Source organism: Ammodytes marinus (genome assembly GCF_949987685.1).
Source record: "Ammodytes marinus genome assembly, chromosome: 18".
In the NCBI taxonomy this organism is placed as follows: Eukaryota; Metazoa; Chordata; class Actinopteri; order Uranoscopiformes; family Ammodytidae; genus Ammodytes; species Ammodytes marinus.
In genome coordinates, this window is record NC_137222.1 from 14,732,220 (window position 1) to 14,748,997 (window position 16,778).

General features: G+C 39.3%; 1 protein-coding gene across 1 annotated transcript in view; it reads right to left on the minus strand.

The window, feature by feature from the left end:
• Positions 1–15,268: 15,268 nt before the first annotated feature.
• Positions 15,269–16,778, minus strand: part of LOC307265248 (transmembrane protein 132C) — a gene marked incomplete at its 5' end in the record, with an annotated part of 130,711 nt that continues 129,201 nt past the window's right edge. The window contains one exon of the mRNA XM_080046900.1: positions 15,269–16,385. Within this exon, the coding sequence (XP_079903026.1) occupies positions 15,327–16,385 (1,059 nt within the window). The 3' untranslated portion in view covers positions 15,269–15,326. The remainder of the gene's footprint in view (positions 16,386–16,778) is intronic.

The following is a 16,778-nucleotide window of genomic DNA, read 5'->3' on the forward strand; positions in this document are numbered from 1 at the left end:
CTCTTCAGTCTGAATTGGAACATACTGCGACACATATGACATTCACTCATAAATATTTCCCCATTATCATTTGTATAAAGTGACCTGGGCTTAGATATAACCAGACATGCTGCAGGCAGAGGAGTTTTATATGGAAAATAGTTGGACCCCCTATTCCCAAGACCAATCACAAAGTTGAAAACTATATGCACAACCCAGCCCTCTGTAGAGTCAGCATTCATGCATGCATGCTCCATGGTCTGTATCACGCAGGCTTCAGCCTCCAAACGCCCTGCTGTGCTCTCCATCCGGCTCTGCATTTACACCAGCCAAGCAGAGGAGCTGTGGTGAGAGCGCAGACGCTGCTGACATAAGAAACGATGGACCACACGCACACACACACGCACACACACACACACACACGTACGCACGCACACACACACTCACTCACTCACACACTCACTCACTCACTCACTCACTCACTCACTCACTCACTCACTCACTCACTCACTCACTCACTCACTCACTCACTCACTCACTCACTCACTCACTCACTCACTCACTCACTCACTCACTCACTCACTCACACACTCACTCACTCACTCACTCACTCACTCACTCACTCACTCACTCTCACACAAACACTCAAGATATTGTTAATGCCAACACTGCAGTTCTTCTGTAGTGTTGGTGTTTCCAGTACTTTGTAGGGGATTTTAGTATAAAAGTAAAAGCTGTTATTCTAGAACCTAAGTAACCTTTAAAGCTATAGTGCTTAACTTCCCCCATGAGCAATTCTGAGTAATTACAACACTGTCGTCGCATCTAAATGAGCTAAAGCCTATAGTGATCGTCCATGGATTTTATACCTGCTGCTGTACGTTGAGTTTTTTTCTATAGAATCAAAAAACATAAACATATCGGGCGCTTCTTGGGAATTGTCTGCAGCTTGTCGAGGGGCCGACACCAATTTGTAAAAACTGCCATAGCTACTGACAAAATACAGAGAGTTTTGTGGAGCTGATAGGCTTAATCAATGTTGTGCCAACTCCATTGGCGACGGCTTGAATGTAACCGGCATTCATTCATATGAAAAAGTTACACACTATAGCTTTAAGCAGCATATTTGGCATTTCACAGGATAACATTGAGTTGACATTACCAGTGTTTTGTTTACTATTTGTGCCATACTCTGTCATTTCCTTGTATACCACTTCCACTTATGTCTACTCAGTAGCAACCAGACATTTTCTTTCTTAATCCCACTTGTGGAGCCCTAGCATCTGGATGGATGAAGGGAGAAGGGAGACAATTTGCTCCTGTAATGGGTCTATTGTGTCTCCACATGCTCTTTCTCCTTTACTCTAGTCACCAGAGGAGGCATGTGTTGCGCTTGGAGACAGATGGTTTGAAGCAGATTTCTTTTGGAGCCAGGAGACAGACGGAGGGAGGTAGTGGGGAAAATGAATGCAAATACGTGGGAGGGCAGTGGGAGAGAAAAAGAAAGAAGCGGAGAGCTTATTCTCTGAATCCAAAGCTTGTAGTTGGAAACACTTTGCTTTAAAAAACAAACAGTGACAGTGAACCTTGCATAAAAAAAACACCTCGAGCCTCACTTGAATTCTTGGAAATGTTGGAACGTGATTGTTGACAATTAGGTAGCATTTATTATTGAGGTTCAATACCACAGTTCAGCTTAGTGTAGCCTATTTGGATGCCTGCATTTGCTAATTAGAACAGCTGAGGATGATTTAGATGTCATTTAAAGAAAAGTTTTAATCAAGTTTTTTAATCTGAACCAAACTATTTTTTAACATGTCAGTGGCACCAGAGGCAGGATCAAGGGATTTTAAAGAGTATTGCTTGCTTGTGGTGCTAAAGGAAGTGTCAGATGATGAACAAAGTCTTTAGAATTTATCCCCAGTGTGACAATTCATCCAGTAGTTGTAAATATAGTACATGTTCAGTACATGGTCTATCAGTATTAACAACTGCTGCCCCTAGTGTCAGACTGAAGAACTTCAGTAGCCTCAAACACAGTGACCTTAATTGAAATGTATGAGATGGAAGAACAGTAATAGCCTCTAAGGAACTATAGACTCTGACCTCTCCTGGCAACAATATCCAGACACATACTGGCCATTATAATTACTTACAAGTGGAAGGTTTCTAACTGTTGAATGATTACTTAATCTAACTGGCCACTGTTGGGGTTACTGAGTCATTTCACTAGCTACGCAGCATGATGTTTGGGCCTCCCGAGTCACTTAATCGTGCTCTCGTTTGCTGCATGAGTTAGATGACTTTTCACTGCTGTTGCTTCCTCCCTGGGCGGTTGTTTAAAATGGCTCCCGGAATCATTTCCACATTTAATACTTTTAATTGCGCTGCGATTTGTGCTCCAGAGAGTGTTTCTCCCTGTCCGATCCCTCCCTCCCGTATTCCAAGTCTGCCTGCAGGTTTTATGCGTCTTTGTGTCTCTGGGTGTGATCTTAAGAGTTAATTGAAACGGTAATCTATTTACACCTTGCCCTCAATTACTGACTTGATCAAATGCTGAGTCACCGTGGACGTTCTCTGGCAGAAGCCGCCTAGCCTTAATCACATTCAAACCTCGGCTACTTGTAAAATGCTAAATTTAGCCTCACTTGATATAATCTGACTCACATATGACATGAATTATGAACTACCTTTTTTGTTAAGGCCAATGGCGTGACCACAACCTGAATTCCAATTTTCTTTTTAACAAACTTGTCTAGTAATGTGGGAGTGGAACATATTTGACAGATTTTTTTATTTTTTATAAATCTTGCTTAATGCTTTAAGAATAGGGGTCGTATCATAGTGCAGGCAGCCTTGAAGCAACAGAGTTAGCGGCACAGCCAAGTAAGCCTGGCTCACTGACAGAGAGGAGGCAGAAGGGGCTTGACAGGGTACATCAGGGCAGCAAATAAGTGTTTGAATGGGAGAGTGGGCCGCAAACAAAAGTAGCGTGCACAGGCAGGCAGGCTGACACCGCCCAGATAATGGAGCTGCCAGAGCCTCTCCAGTATTACAGCTCAGCTCGCCAAAACACAATCACAAGAAAACACATCATCCACTTGCACATGCAGACAAGCTCCCATACACAAATAAGCACACATACAGTACATACACAACCTTACGCATACACTGACTCCTGAGATTTGTATGAAACTCTTTAAGAAATGGCTGCCTGAGAGTGAGACGGGTAGAAAGAGGAAAGTGTGAGTCGGGTCAAATACATATAGGTGTGTGAGTGGAGGATGCTTCATTGATTAGAAGCAAAAGCAAAAAGGGCTGCACTTAGAAATCACCTCTCCCTCTCCATATACTGCTAATCTCCCCTGGCAGCTCTTAGAAACGGGCTGTAATTTGATAAATCGCTGGGTTCAGATGAAGTGTAAATAGGCTTGACAATGCAGGGGCCTCTTATCTTCTGACACCCATCATTTGACCCATTTTCTTTTTTACAGCACATTACATATAGAGCCACCTTCTTCCATGGCTTCATATAAGAAAACATACTAGCAATTTCTTGTTTCCTGGAAAAGTGTAAGATTAAAAAGGAGGAGGATGTAAGAAAAGTTCAGGGGTTGAATTGGTTGAAACGATTCCGCTGCCTTTGATCAGTACTTTGGATAGGTTTTCTCATACTGTACATCATGGCAGTTCCATTTATGTTTTACAGCCTGCCCCCTGTGTGTGCAGGTCCGCCCAGGAAAATGTGAAATTGAATGTGTTTACAATCAGGTACATGCTATTCTATATTACAACATTGATGTATTATGATACAGCACATTGTGTGGAATTTGATGAGGGAACTCTTTATGGATGATACAAGTAGTATGGAAAGTGTGTAATAGTGAATTGAATCTGGCAAAGCAATCAATCATTCTGTTGATGCACACAATAATAAAACAATTTTAAAACAGATTAAACAAATTAAAAAGATTATTAAAAAGGAATAGCTACATAATATTAACAGTACTGTAAACAATTAACAATGCTAATATGCTGATTTTAAGTAAGTATACAAAGTATACAATTAACTACTAACCTGTTTAGTGTGTTAGCAGTGCAACATTTGCTACTTAGTAATGCTAATGTTCTGTAAAGCTGTGGCTGATAGTATTTTTTATGCAGGAATTTAGTTATACACATATACATTTTGGCACATACAGTACATGTCTTGAACCTCTCGGGTCCTCTGAGTCCATCCAGTAATTGATGAAACATTTCAGTCGAATACCACAATTGGAAAACTCTTGTTGGTGCGAAAGGAAAAGTAAGGGAATCTCCAAAGATATTAAGAATTAAATCTCTTGGCACCATTTCGGTCTTTTCAAGTCTCGGCCACATTTCGTAGCAGCCTGTCCAATGGTTGCTGAGATATTACAGTCCGGACCAAAGTGTAAGATGGACTAAACATCAGAGCTACATCAAAGGTGGATGTCGGCATGACTAAAGCCACACAACCAGCATGACTAAAAATCTTTTGAATAGTAGACAAATGTATACTGTCTCACAATATACCATTGTAGTTTCCATGTCTATTTGCAATGAAGTGCTTAAGACAATCTCTTAAGCACTTCATTGCAAATAGACATGGATGATGAATAAATTCAATTGAAAAAACAAAGTTCATCAACAAAAGCTTTGGTAATTAATTTGTTAATGATTTATAAAGTAGAAAGGCAAAACATTTAGTTTCCATTGTTTCAAAAGCGAGGTTTTGCTGTTTTCTTCACCTTTTATAATTTTAAATCCAAAATGCTTTGATTTTGAACTGTTGCATACAATTCAAATGAAAAAAAAATTAAACCAAAACACACAAAGTGCATCCACAAATGTGCTCTGAACTAATCTTTGGGCCACAGTTGAGAGAAAAAATATTCCTCAGAAGCTTTAAGAAGGTAACATTGTTGCAAAGGTATTGCGATGGATTGCATTACTTTGTATTCCAGCAACTATTGTTTCTATCTTTGGTATCTTTGCCATTGTCAGCACACTATTGTAGGGACTATTGTGTGTCATGTTCAGTGTGCAACAGTAATATCTAAGGAGCTTCTTGTGTTTTCACAGTATAGCATAAAAAAGTGCAAGTGGAAATGTATACATACAGTATGTACAATACAAAATCAGCTACTGTAGTGCTCAAAATCAAGAAAAACACAAACAATAATTACGTCTGAAGATGGCACATTTACATTTCGTGTTCACATGCTGTTATTAAGAAGAAAATGTGTGTGTGTGCATTTGTGTGTGTTTGTGTGTGTGTGTTTTCTCCTTCTGGCATTGTTTATTCTCAATATCTCTTACTGTGACAGCGCTAGCCAATATTCCTACAACAAAAACAAACACATACAAGGCCTACATATGAACAATAGCGGGCACACAAAAAAGAACATGCATTGTTTATTTATTGTATTTAAATTAGTAGCAGATTTAGAGATTATTGTGTCCAAATTTAAATGACGATAACAAAAATACAATCTATCTTCCAGAGGTATTCTGTATTCTTCTTTATTTTATTCATTTATCTGGAAAGGTGGTGATAGGTAGCCCGCATCTTACTATTTTAAATTACAAATACTGTACTAACTAGAGGTATGGGACCAGCAGTACTAATAACATTAGGTACCGGAAGTGAGATGACACTGCAAGTATACAAAGTATAAATTAAACCAATGCTTTCAAAGTGTATAATAAATGACCTTTAACCACTGGGTGAAACTTCATCACTTCCTCCTGTACAAACTCTGTTACTGAGAGAGCTACGTGACAGACAGCCATTACGTAGGAAATAGAGCCAGGTTTGAGACCATAGAGTAACACAGTCATTTTAAAACAAATCTAATCCAAACTATTTGCCTGCTGTCTGTTAAATTGCAGGATTGGAACACCTTTGTTGAATGAACTTCTATAGGACTGAAGGAAGGCAAATTTGCCCTGCATAATATATCATATCTCCTCTATCACAGTTCCTTAGTCTTACATATTTTCTTAAAAATATCAAAACTAATATACCAGAGAAACAAGTATTTTCTTTACCCTTAAAAGGTAGATGTTTCTCAGCACACAGGGTAGTGTACCAGGGCATAGCTCTGATGGCTGCAGCCTTACTAATACAAGTCTCTCCACAGCCCACTGTCAAACAAATGGAAACTAGAAAAACCAAAACCAAGAGTCTCCTGTCATTTTGTCCCACAGCAAATACAGACACTAAAATGTGAATAAGAACAGAGGTAGTCCTGCCAACAATACATTAACATGTAGGGCCTTATTTTTTTCTATAGGAAAATATTCACATAGCATTTCTAAACATGCTGCAGGCTCTGTAGCCATTTGCAGAGCATTTTTTTCATTGGCTGAAGGATGAACTGAGTCATGCTGAGGGCATCAGTGATACAACTCAAGATATGCACAAAGCTTCCCCCGTCAAGTGCCAGAGTTCTTCTCTGCAGACTATTGTCTCTTTCTCTATGTGGCTTCCCATGGCAGAATGCTTTATTTCACCGTGCTGCATTAGCAAGTGATTGTGTAAATTGGTTAAAAGGAAATAAACAGGCCAGGAAAGTTTGAATCTCTCTACAATGGCACTTCAGCTGTGGCACACAAATCCATTCTAGGGGGTGTTACAGGAAATGGAGTTTAGATTAGATGTCGACTATCAGGGCAATATTTTAAGTGATATTGGCTAACACCAAAATAGAACCCCTTTCCCCCCCAGTACTCTGTGTTTTCATCTCAGCTTGATTGGGTTTGTAGCAATTTGTTCATGTGTTAAAATTAGAGTGTGTGAATGTGAACAATATTGACAATATTCTTTAATTTACAGGTTTGCAAAATGATTGCATCCATATTTTACCAGCTGCAGGGTCTTACGTTTAAAGTGCTCAATTCAAAACAGGGCAGGATGTCTCATATGTTTTAAATATTTCCTGTAAAACACCTGAATCAATAGTCTAGACTGGTGATTCAGATGCAATAACCTTCAAAAACCGAGGAATATATTATCCTTCTAATGCCTTCAAAACAACATGAAGATTTCAACCCCTCAATAATAATTGTTCTCTGCACTGGTCACTGAAGTCCCTTATCTAGTCATCCCAGTTAAGGCTCTGCTGTTAGAACAGACTGGGAAGACGCAATTTCTCCACAATTAATGCTGTTTCACTGTCTCTCTTCTGCATGTGACGGACACAGCCAAATTGATGTATTGTACATACAATCTCAGAGACACAATCAATCAAGGTCGGAATCCATGCCTATTACGGGATTACTCAATTCAAACTTAATGACACACTTTGGGTTTAAATGGGTACCAAAAGGGATTGAATATTTGGGAATAAAACTAAGCCAGGATGTTGAAGAAATGCCGGCATTAAACTTTGAACCGGTACTACAAAAAATAAAAAATAATCTAGATAAATGGGGGAAAATTAATCTGACATTATGGGGTAAAATTAATGTTATAAAAATGGTGATTTCACCATAATTCAATTATATACTCATGATGTTACCAGTAACTACATCCCCTCAGATTTTCAAACGATATGATAAAATAATTAAAGACTTCTTATAGGAAGGGAAAAGACCCAGAATGAAGTTTAGCAAAATGTGTTCACCTAGAGATAAAGGAGGACTGGGATTGCCAGACCCAAGATTATATTGCACCTCTTTCGAAATGGCCAAAATAACCAGACACTGGAATAAAGATAATGCATTAGAATGGGTTGCTATTGAAAATAAGTTGGCACTCCCTTTTTCACCTATAGATAGACTCTCCCAGTCTCCGCCTAATTTACCCAACCCTATCATGGCACACTCCAAAGAGATATGGACTAAAATACATAGAATGTTTAAATGGTCACATTGTAAGCAATCCTACTCCTCCTTATGGTATAACTCAATGATTAAAATTGGAAAGACATCAGTATTTAGGAAGAAGTGGCATAGTAGTGGTATATGTAACATTGCTGATCTATTTGAAGATGATGTGTTTATATCATACTCAGACTTAGTGAGAAAATATAAGCTAAAGGGAAAAGACCATTTTTGGAAGTATCTTCAAATCAGGAGCTGTATTACCTCCAAGATTCAGTACGGAGATGGGAACCACATTATGGATTACTTCAAACTACCTGGGGAGTGCAAACGAGCTTCTTTATTTTACAGGAAAACCAACCAATTGCTTAGCTTTGACTGTCATAACCTAAAAGCAATATGGGAGAAAGATTTAGGATGTATAATGGAGGACAATACATGGTTGAAAATTATATCTGACAATGGAAAGTACATAAGGGAAGCCAAAGGGAAATTTACCCAATATAAAATTATACACAGGTACTATTTTACACCACTGAGACTATATAGAATGGGAGTAATGAAAAACAACTTATGTTGGAAATGTCAGAAAGAAGCAGGCACTTTATTACACTGTATTTGGCAATGCCCATGTATTCAGCCCTTTTGGAGATTTGTTTTGGAGTACTTAGGCAAATGGGCCGGAAAAACACTACCAGTATCTCCTAGACTTTGCCTGCTAGGTGACAGAAGTCAACTACGTAACATGTCAAGTAAAGGGTTTTCTGTCATCATGGTTGGCATTACAGTGGCTGCAAGGACAATTCTTAAACACTGGAAAACAGGTACAACTCCAGCATTTAAAGAATGGGCTAACACCATGATAAAAACAGCCTCATATGAACATATGCTTAATAAGCTGAATACTATAAACAAGGATAAAGCACCAGCATGGGAGAGTTTCTGGACATATATCACACTGACCGATAAACCTGGAATGTGAACAAAGTTGATGGAATGTAATGATGCTCTTGAATGTTGTATGGATAACCATTCTAGTCACTCCAATATGAATATGCCCCTAGAACTGCTTTTGTTATCTCTTGATTTTACAGATACAAGTATTTATTTTTATTTCTATTTTTTACATGGCAAAGACTTTATTTGTACTGTAATAACACATGTCTCTGTATGTGTAACTTTGTACCGTCATGCACCAAAGCGAAAATTCAATAAAAAAACTTGACTTACAAAAAAAACAAAACATATAGGGTGAAGTGTAACATGCACATATTGTTGTGTTATTTTCATTATTTTAAAGTTGCCAGAATGCGCACGAACCATGTCTTTGAAACTCCCATTCCCCCCGGATTGTTTATGAGTTTAGAATTTGTGAAGCACTTTTAAAACATACTGTTACAAAGTGCTTCACACTCAAATTATAAGTGAAAAAAAAAACATACAGAAAACTAAAAACAATAATTAAGTTTTTATGAAAACAGCAAACAGGAAAAAATGGACTATACCAAATAAAAACAATAAGGCAAATAATGGACATCTTAAAAAAATGGCCTGCCTGTTTACATAAAAAAAAATAGGCAGATTAAAAGAGTTTAGAGAATCAGCCAATCTGACAGATTGGGGCAGATGGTTCCAGAGTTCCTGGGCTAAAACTGTGAAAGCTCGATATCCTTCAGCTTTGCAGTGCGAGTGGGGCAAGCTTATGCAGTGCTTTGTTAGCGCTCAGCAGGATTTTGTAATTGATTCTACATTTAATTGGGAGCCAAAGGAGGGAAACAAGCACAGGGGTGATATGAGACCGAGGGTTAGTTCTTGTTAAGAAGCATTTTGAAACAATTGCAAACGGTTTATAGCAGCTAGGTTTAAGCAGGTATAAATGGTAGTCAAGACGGGGAAAACATAAATACAATTATTAATTATAAATAGGAAGAATACACTAGATTTTTGTAAAGTTTCTTCAATTTAAGGAAACAGGCCTGGACGAGCTTTGTAACATGGTGTTCAAAAGTCATGTTCTGATTGAAAATAAGACCTGATCTTCACACACCTTAAGAGTTTGGCCAGGGATGCCATCTGGTACAGTAGCCTTTTGAAAGAGCTGTATACATCTGCCAGAGTTTAACCTTTTATCCTATAATATGCATGGATGGATTGACTTTGGGATGCTTGAAATCTTTTTCCAAAAGCCATTCTCTTAGCTTGGTCTGTCAGTGTGGCATTGTGCTGCAGAACAAAGAAACCAGCAAACAAGCCTTCATTATCACTTCAGGAACCCAGAATACACCCTCCCCCAAGGACGCTGGAAAAGACAGACTTAAAAAACAAAATTACCATGAGAGATAAAGTAGGCGAAAAATAAATTCCAGAGGAAAGTAGAAGAGATGCATTATGTTTAGTGGGAGGGAATGTGTAAACAGCTGGAGCCCCACGTCAGCTTGGAGCTCAATGAGGCCATCACCACAGGGATTTCCAATGATCAACTGAACGCAGCCAAAAATGCTATGATTGGTTTCCCTTAATGAACTATTCGCTGCTGGCAGCATCAAATCTTTTTTCCTGATATTCTACAAGGACTGATTCATCCCCCTAAATTGTTGACATTTGTTGACGGACAGACTTGGGTCAAAGACATCTTCAAAAAAGTTTTTCTTTTTTGCTGTCTTTTTCATCCTCCTCAAGGGTAGTGTTTCAATGTCAGCACAATAATGAAAACAATATCACATTCAAACCCCTTTTTAATTGTACCAGTGTAATCCATAAATCACATAGACACAAACACACACGTAAACACACTCAGTTTGTCTACAACCACCTGATGACAAACAAGCATGCAGTATGACACCCCATATACCCACTGGCCGTTGTACACTTTAACAATAGTAACTCAGACCTCTTACAAACTAATTTACCTCTTGTATCTTTTAAATTGGACCCATATTGTTTTCAAAATGCATTTGGCTTAAAGTAATGAACAGAAAAAAACATGCTTCATTATAAAGGATGCACAAAGACGGCAAAATATACATTACAACTTCAGTTAATAACTAATCATGCATATATGCATGTATAATATAACTGCAATGTACCTTTACCCAATTATTCTTGGTGCAAACCAACATGATAAGTGCAGTGTTAACCCCGGATGAAGGGCAACTGTGTGGAACCACTCCAGATTTGTTGTCATTTTGTATCAGTTTGTGAGTCAGTTTTGTCAGCATTGACAGAGAAATGGGTGGTGGGTTGATAGATGACATAAGGAGTGTAATTGGTGATGCATGCCCAGGCTGCCTGTCAAAAGGAGAACATGGATAGGAGCAGGAAAGGAGAGAAGGTCCTGTTGAGGATTTTTGGCATAGCAATGGTAGAATTTTTTTTTCAAAATGGGATAACTAGTCATGTATCGGCATAGTGAATGTCAGCAGAGATGGTTCGTAATGGTGACAAGGGGTCCATTCCATTATGCCTGACAGCAGCTGTCAGTTAGTTAGTGAGCTCAAGTGCAGACCCCGAGATCTCTGTGTCAGACATAGGAGCACCTGGCAGTTCAGAGTCGAGGACACAGGCAGCTGTAGCTGTTTGGAGTGCCTCATTGGCAGGGAGAAAAAATCTCAGTGGAGCAGAGTTGGCTTTCTGGTCCGGTGCAATAAGAATGCCACGGATGTTACACATTTTTAAAGGGAAAAATCAATGCTAAGCTGTAGTTTTAGACATTTTAAAAAAAAAATCATTTTTTTTTACCAAGGGTGATTTAACCATATCATTAACATCAAAGCAATTCTCAATTTTGCAATGGACATTTTTAGAAGATCATTCCTAAGGGGGAATATAGAGGATAAGCAATCAAATGCAGGGATGACTCCCATAAACAACTCACCACCATTGCCAATAATTTACCACTTCTAAACTTTTTATTAATCTTGCATGCACTTTAGAAGTAATGGACAAATCAAAATCAAAAAAGAAGGGATCTGATATATATTTTTTTAAAGTCAGTTGCCTAATAGAAAAATGGTTAGTGATATTGGGAGAAGTAGTGGTGGAGCAGAGACCCTTTATGTCCTATAGGCATCTTCCACCTTCTCTTGTCTACGCTGATGCCAGAAAGATTTACCTGGTGTTGATTTAACAGTTGGTGTCTAGACATGCGGTACTGCAAATGAATTACAGCCAATAGCATCACATCAAGTTCCTTTATCTCTGATCTCAGCTTGTTCCCAAGAGGGTGATGTATGGGAAGACTGTTCAGGCAAAGGATTGGTGACCTCACTGGCCTTATCAGTCTTACCGACTCAGACAGGGAAAAGCTGTTTTCCCTCTCTGTCGTCTTCATCATCAGCAAGGTTGGTGTCACTGAATGACAACTGGATAGTGGAGGGAGGAAGAACTGTAAGACAGATCTCTGAGCTGCTACAACAGCATGCTGACATAGAGGCTCTGGTGTTTTATTTTCCCGTTGCTGAAGACACAATTTCAGTGTTGTAGTGCGTCATGTTGGGTTTGAACTATTGGATGACGCGGTCTAGACAAACAAAATGGTCCATCAATACTCCAGATCTGTTTTGGTGGCGGCCATCTGCTCTGACACGATGCCTCTCTCCCCCCAGAACAGATAAAAGTTATCAAGTAGTTGATCTGTTCCAGTCCAAAAGTTTTGCAGAGCAATTTATTCCGTGATAAAGTCTGCTAAACAAGTTGATCGACCATTGGTATTCCACTAACAAGCACTTGGGCTTTCAGTTTAAATGAAATCCATCTTGAACATTTGTAATTGCTAGATAGAGTTACATAAATAAATCATAAATTATACCTTCCAATGACTTAGTTGTAATTCAAAGTCCAGTTGTAATTTATCATAATTAATAATTTTTTTCTTTACATAAACAAGGAAAAAAGGATCACGTAGTGAGCACCACCATCTGTTTTTAATCATAGATAAAACATTGAAATGTTGTCGTTTGATTTATTCTATAATGTAAAGGAGATCTATTGACTTAAAAAAATCCAAAAATGTAGCACTTTCGGAAGGCAGGTTTCCAAAAAGCATATATATCACAGCGCACTCTCTTTTTGAATAAAATCTTTACAGCCCCTTTGACCTCCTTGGTTACCTGGGGAAATGTCCAAATGCGCATGCCATTTGGTTTGCTTGAATTTTGGTGAAATTTCTAAGTTCAGGAGTGGATGGGTACTGTAAGAAGGCAAGACAAATTACACAGGAAATGCCACATTAACATGTAATAAGACTGAACTAAGTAATCTCTAATTAGGTTGCCCTTTTAGAAATGGGAGCATGTCTGTGCTCCTGTGGAAAAAGACTAATTGTCTGACAAGGCTAGAATCTTCTTAGGACTCTAGTGCACTTGACCAGGAACTTTGCAGCTGATTACAACACTAATGATACTCACAGGTATTAATACATGGTGGTTAATGCAGATCATCAGAACGGTTAACTTTATTCCTGCCTCTACGGGATATGTAAGAACTTTTAAATCATACTTTAAAGACAGTTCATTCATTCACTTTTACTTTGAAACACATCAAATTGAAAGCGGTGGCACAGGCATACCATCTAATCTGTTGTTGTTAACTTTACTTCTTTGCTTCAAGTGACAAGGAGGAACCTTCATTCTTTTTGTATTTTATCAGCCATTTTGGACAAAAAACTTAAGTCTCCTTAAGTAGTTGTTTTTTGCCAACTCACCACCTCTTCATCTCCACTGATGGTGCCCGTGATGTATCATGTATATCTACTTAGACAACTTAAAGTGTTTTTAATAGTTCCTGTATTGGCGCAGCGACACCTGGTCCCTATGAAAGGCCTTTCTTATTAAGTACACTCTTGGATGAACTTTGGTATCAATGTACATGACATTTTCTTTTTCCTTTAAAAAAAAAATTATCTGTTTCCACCATTATTTTGAAAACCTGACCATTTTGTCTTCAACAGAGTAATACCCAACTGAATGTATTGGAGGTTTGGAGTAGTAGAGAGATGATAGGCGCAATATGAATGATCTCTCTTGCTTTAGCCGGCAGCTGTACCATCAACAACAACAGGCACTTTTTATATATTTGACAAAGCCACTGTCTGTCTATTCAAGCTAGAGAGACAGAGAAAAGAAGACACAAAGGCGAGACAAATGAATCACACAGCTCCATGATGGGCAAGAGTCACCTTCAGTTTTAATTAGTCCAGCAGCCAATTTTATAACAGAGATACAAAAGGATGGACTTGACTAATACTAACAAATGAGGGAAAGTGGTGAAGAGTTCAGACTGTGCGCTTTTAGTTCACAGTTGGTGATCATTTTGTTTATTCACCGCCATGATCCAAAATGTCACATACAGTAGTTTAAGAAAGTCATCGTGTTTAATGATCTCCACCTAATTCAGGCCATATGTAAACTGGACTGACTTTTATGGAACATTATAAATGAAGGGGTTGAGCCCTAAACTATTCATGTGATTGTCTTTAGAATCTCTTGATGGTGATCAGTGTTTTTTTTAGTTGAATGCAACATATTCCTTTTATAAACAATACTAGGTAATATCAGAATTTAAACTAGTGTAAAAAAAAAGAGTCAAGTGTGTAAAGTATCCAACTTAATTAAAGGGGTCGGATCAAATAATAACATAAACCGAAGAAGGAAAAATGAATGGGGTAAGAAAACATTTTCAATCACTTTCAACACTGAAGCCAACCTCAGCTCTGTGGTGATCAAATGTAATAATATCAAACTGACTGATGTCTCCAGCGGTATTGGTGTTAGTTTATCTACACACTTTAATTTGAGTTACCAGATCAGTCACACCTTTCTCCTTTTCAATAAGATCCTGCATGGATCTGGTTTCTGGAGACCCAACAAAAGGAAAAACTAAAACTGCAAACAAAACCAAAACTAAACTTGAAAAAAAAGAAAGAAAACGTTTTACAAAATGTTACTATACATGTAATACCTCCAAATCAAACTCTGCACTTATATACAATACAAAATCTGTTTTTACTCTTCTCTCCTAGAATCTATAAATGCTGACATGTGGTACAGAGCGTACAGCAACTCTTTTTAAAAAAAGCAACAAAGCGCACAAAATTACAACAAATACAACATTAAAACGTGATGATTTCAAAAGGCAAACGTAAAACAAAGTACATGGCGCATAGAAAAGGAAACTGAACCTCCAATTAAAGACAAACAACATACATTTAAGTTAAGCAACAATATCAAGTTCCCATTTTCCCCTTCATTCTGTGGTGTCGTGGCAATCTTGTCTCATTGTAGACTGTTGCCCTACTTTTGAGTGCTGTGATGGAGGCACAGAACAGAGGCTGATTGCGCTATCCTGTTGTCATGGTGAGGGTACACAGCAGCCCCAGTCTGTTCTCTATATACCCCTTACTCTTCTCCTCTTTACTCTCTCCTTCCAACCCTCATTCGTCCTTATTCTGAAGGCATTCAGGTGAGTTTCTCTTCAGTTCATTGAAAACACCCAGTACCCCCCTATGCAATGTTCTTAATTGCATTCTCATTCAGCTTGTCCATGTAGTTCCTAAAGTCCTTTGAGTCCCCCAGCTCGATGTCTGGACATACCCACTTTATCTCACTGGTCTGCACCAACGCTAATGGGCTGAGCACAGGACATCCATTACTGGACTTGACGTTGGAAAAGGTGGTGAACTTCACCCTCTTTCTCTTGGTGGTGGGTGAGTTAAGTGACTCATTCCTCCCACTGCAGCCTCCAATGTTACCACGCGGCACGCCTCCATTCAACAGTTGACTGCCTTCCTCTAAGGTGCCGCACAGCTCGTCCTGCTGCTGCTGTTGTAAACACAGCCCCTCCTCTTGGCCCAGCCACACCCAGTCGTGGGCATGGGGCATTGCCTCCGGGGCCTCCAGGGACATCTGCTTGCCGCTGTATTTATATGCATAAGAGATGCAGTTTATGAGGAACACCAGGATGGCCAGGCAGAAGACACCCAGCAAGGCGTACATGCCAATCTCCAGGTCAGTCAGGCCTCGTCGGGACGGTGACAACAAGTCCTCGTCGGTGCTACGGCTTCGAGGCAGCTCCGCCTGGTCCGGATATTCAGAGAATTCACTGGGGGCCCTCGCCCCGCCGCCTGCAGACAGACGGCCCCCGTTAGGTCTCACATGGCCCCTGATGGTAGTGGCTCCACGGTTGATTAATCCCGTTTCCATCTCAGAGATGGATCCGCCATAATACGGTGGATCAGGACGTGAGCGCCGGTCTCCTGGTTGTCTGTATTGGTCCTCTGGCTGACCAAATCTTACCTGTATGTTTGCCATTCCGGTGGCTAAGATAGTGTGTCGTCTTCCCTTCTGGCACACCTCTGATGGGCTCATTTCAACACGCACCAGCAAACCCTGACCTTCACCCTTGGCAACAATGATGGGCCACTTCCACTTGCCATTTTTCTGCACCAGCACCACCCGTTCATCCAAAGAGGTGGCTGCCAGGGTAAAATGAGCAGGGTTGTAGTTGTCCAGCGCAGTCATTGATCCATCACTGAACTGGAGCCAAGCACTGATGAGGGACTCCTATGAACATACACAAACAAACGGAAATTGGTATCAGTACAACACCGGTAACCCAAATAACCCTGAATAACCCGTGATCTGCATATTTCTGATTCTGACTAATGCATAAAAAAAGAACAACATGGTGGAGGGAAAATTGAGGCTTAATTACAGCAGAAAGGCTCATAGACACAATTGGATAATGTGGATATGAGACCATTCTCCTGAAAGCCAAATATCCTTTTCTCTCAAAGTAAAGAGAAAGTAGCCTTTTTCTTTTCCATTTGAAATTATAATTACATGAATAACAGAGCTGTTCAGAGGTTTGATATGCAAATCGAATAGAAGGCTTCACTATATCAGCAGTGACTTCATTATCAAAGAAAAAATTACAATGCATATCATAGACTCCGT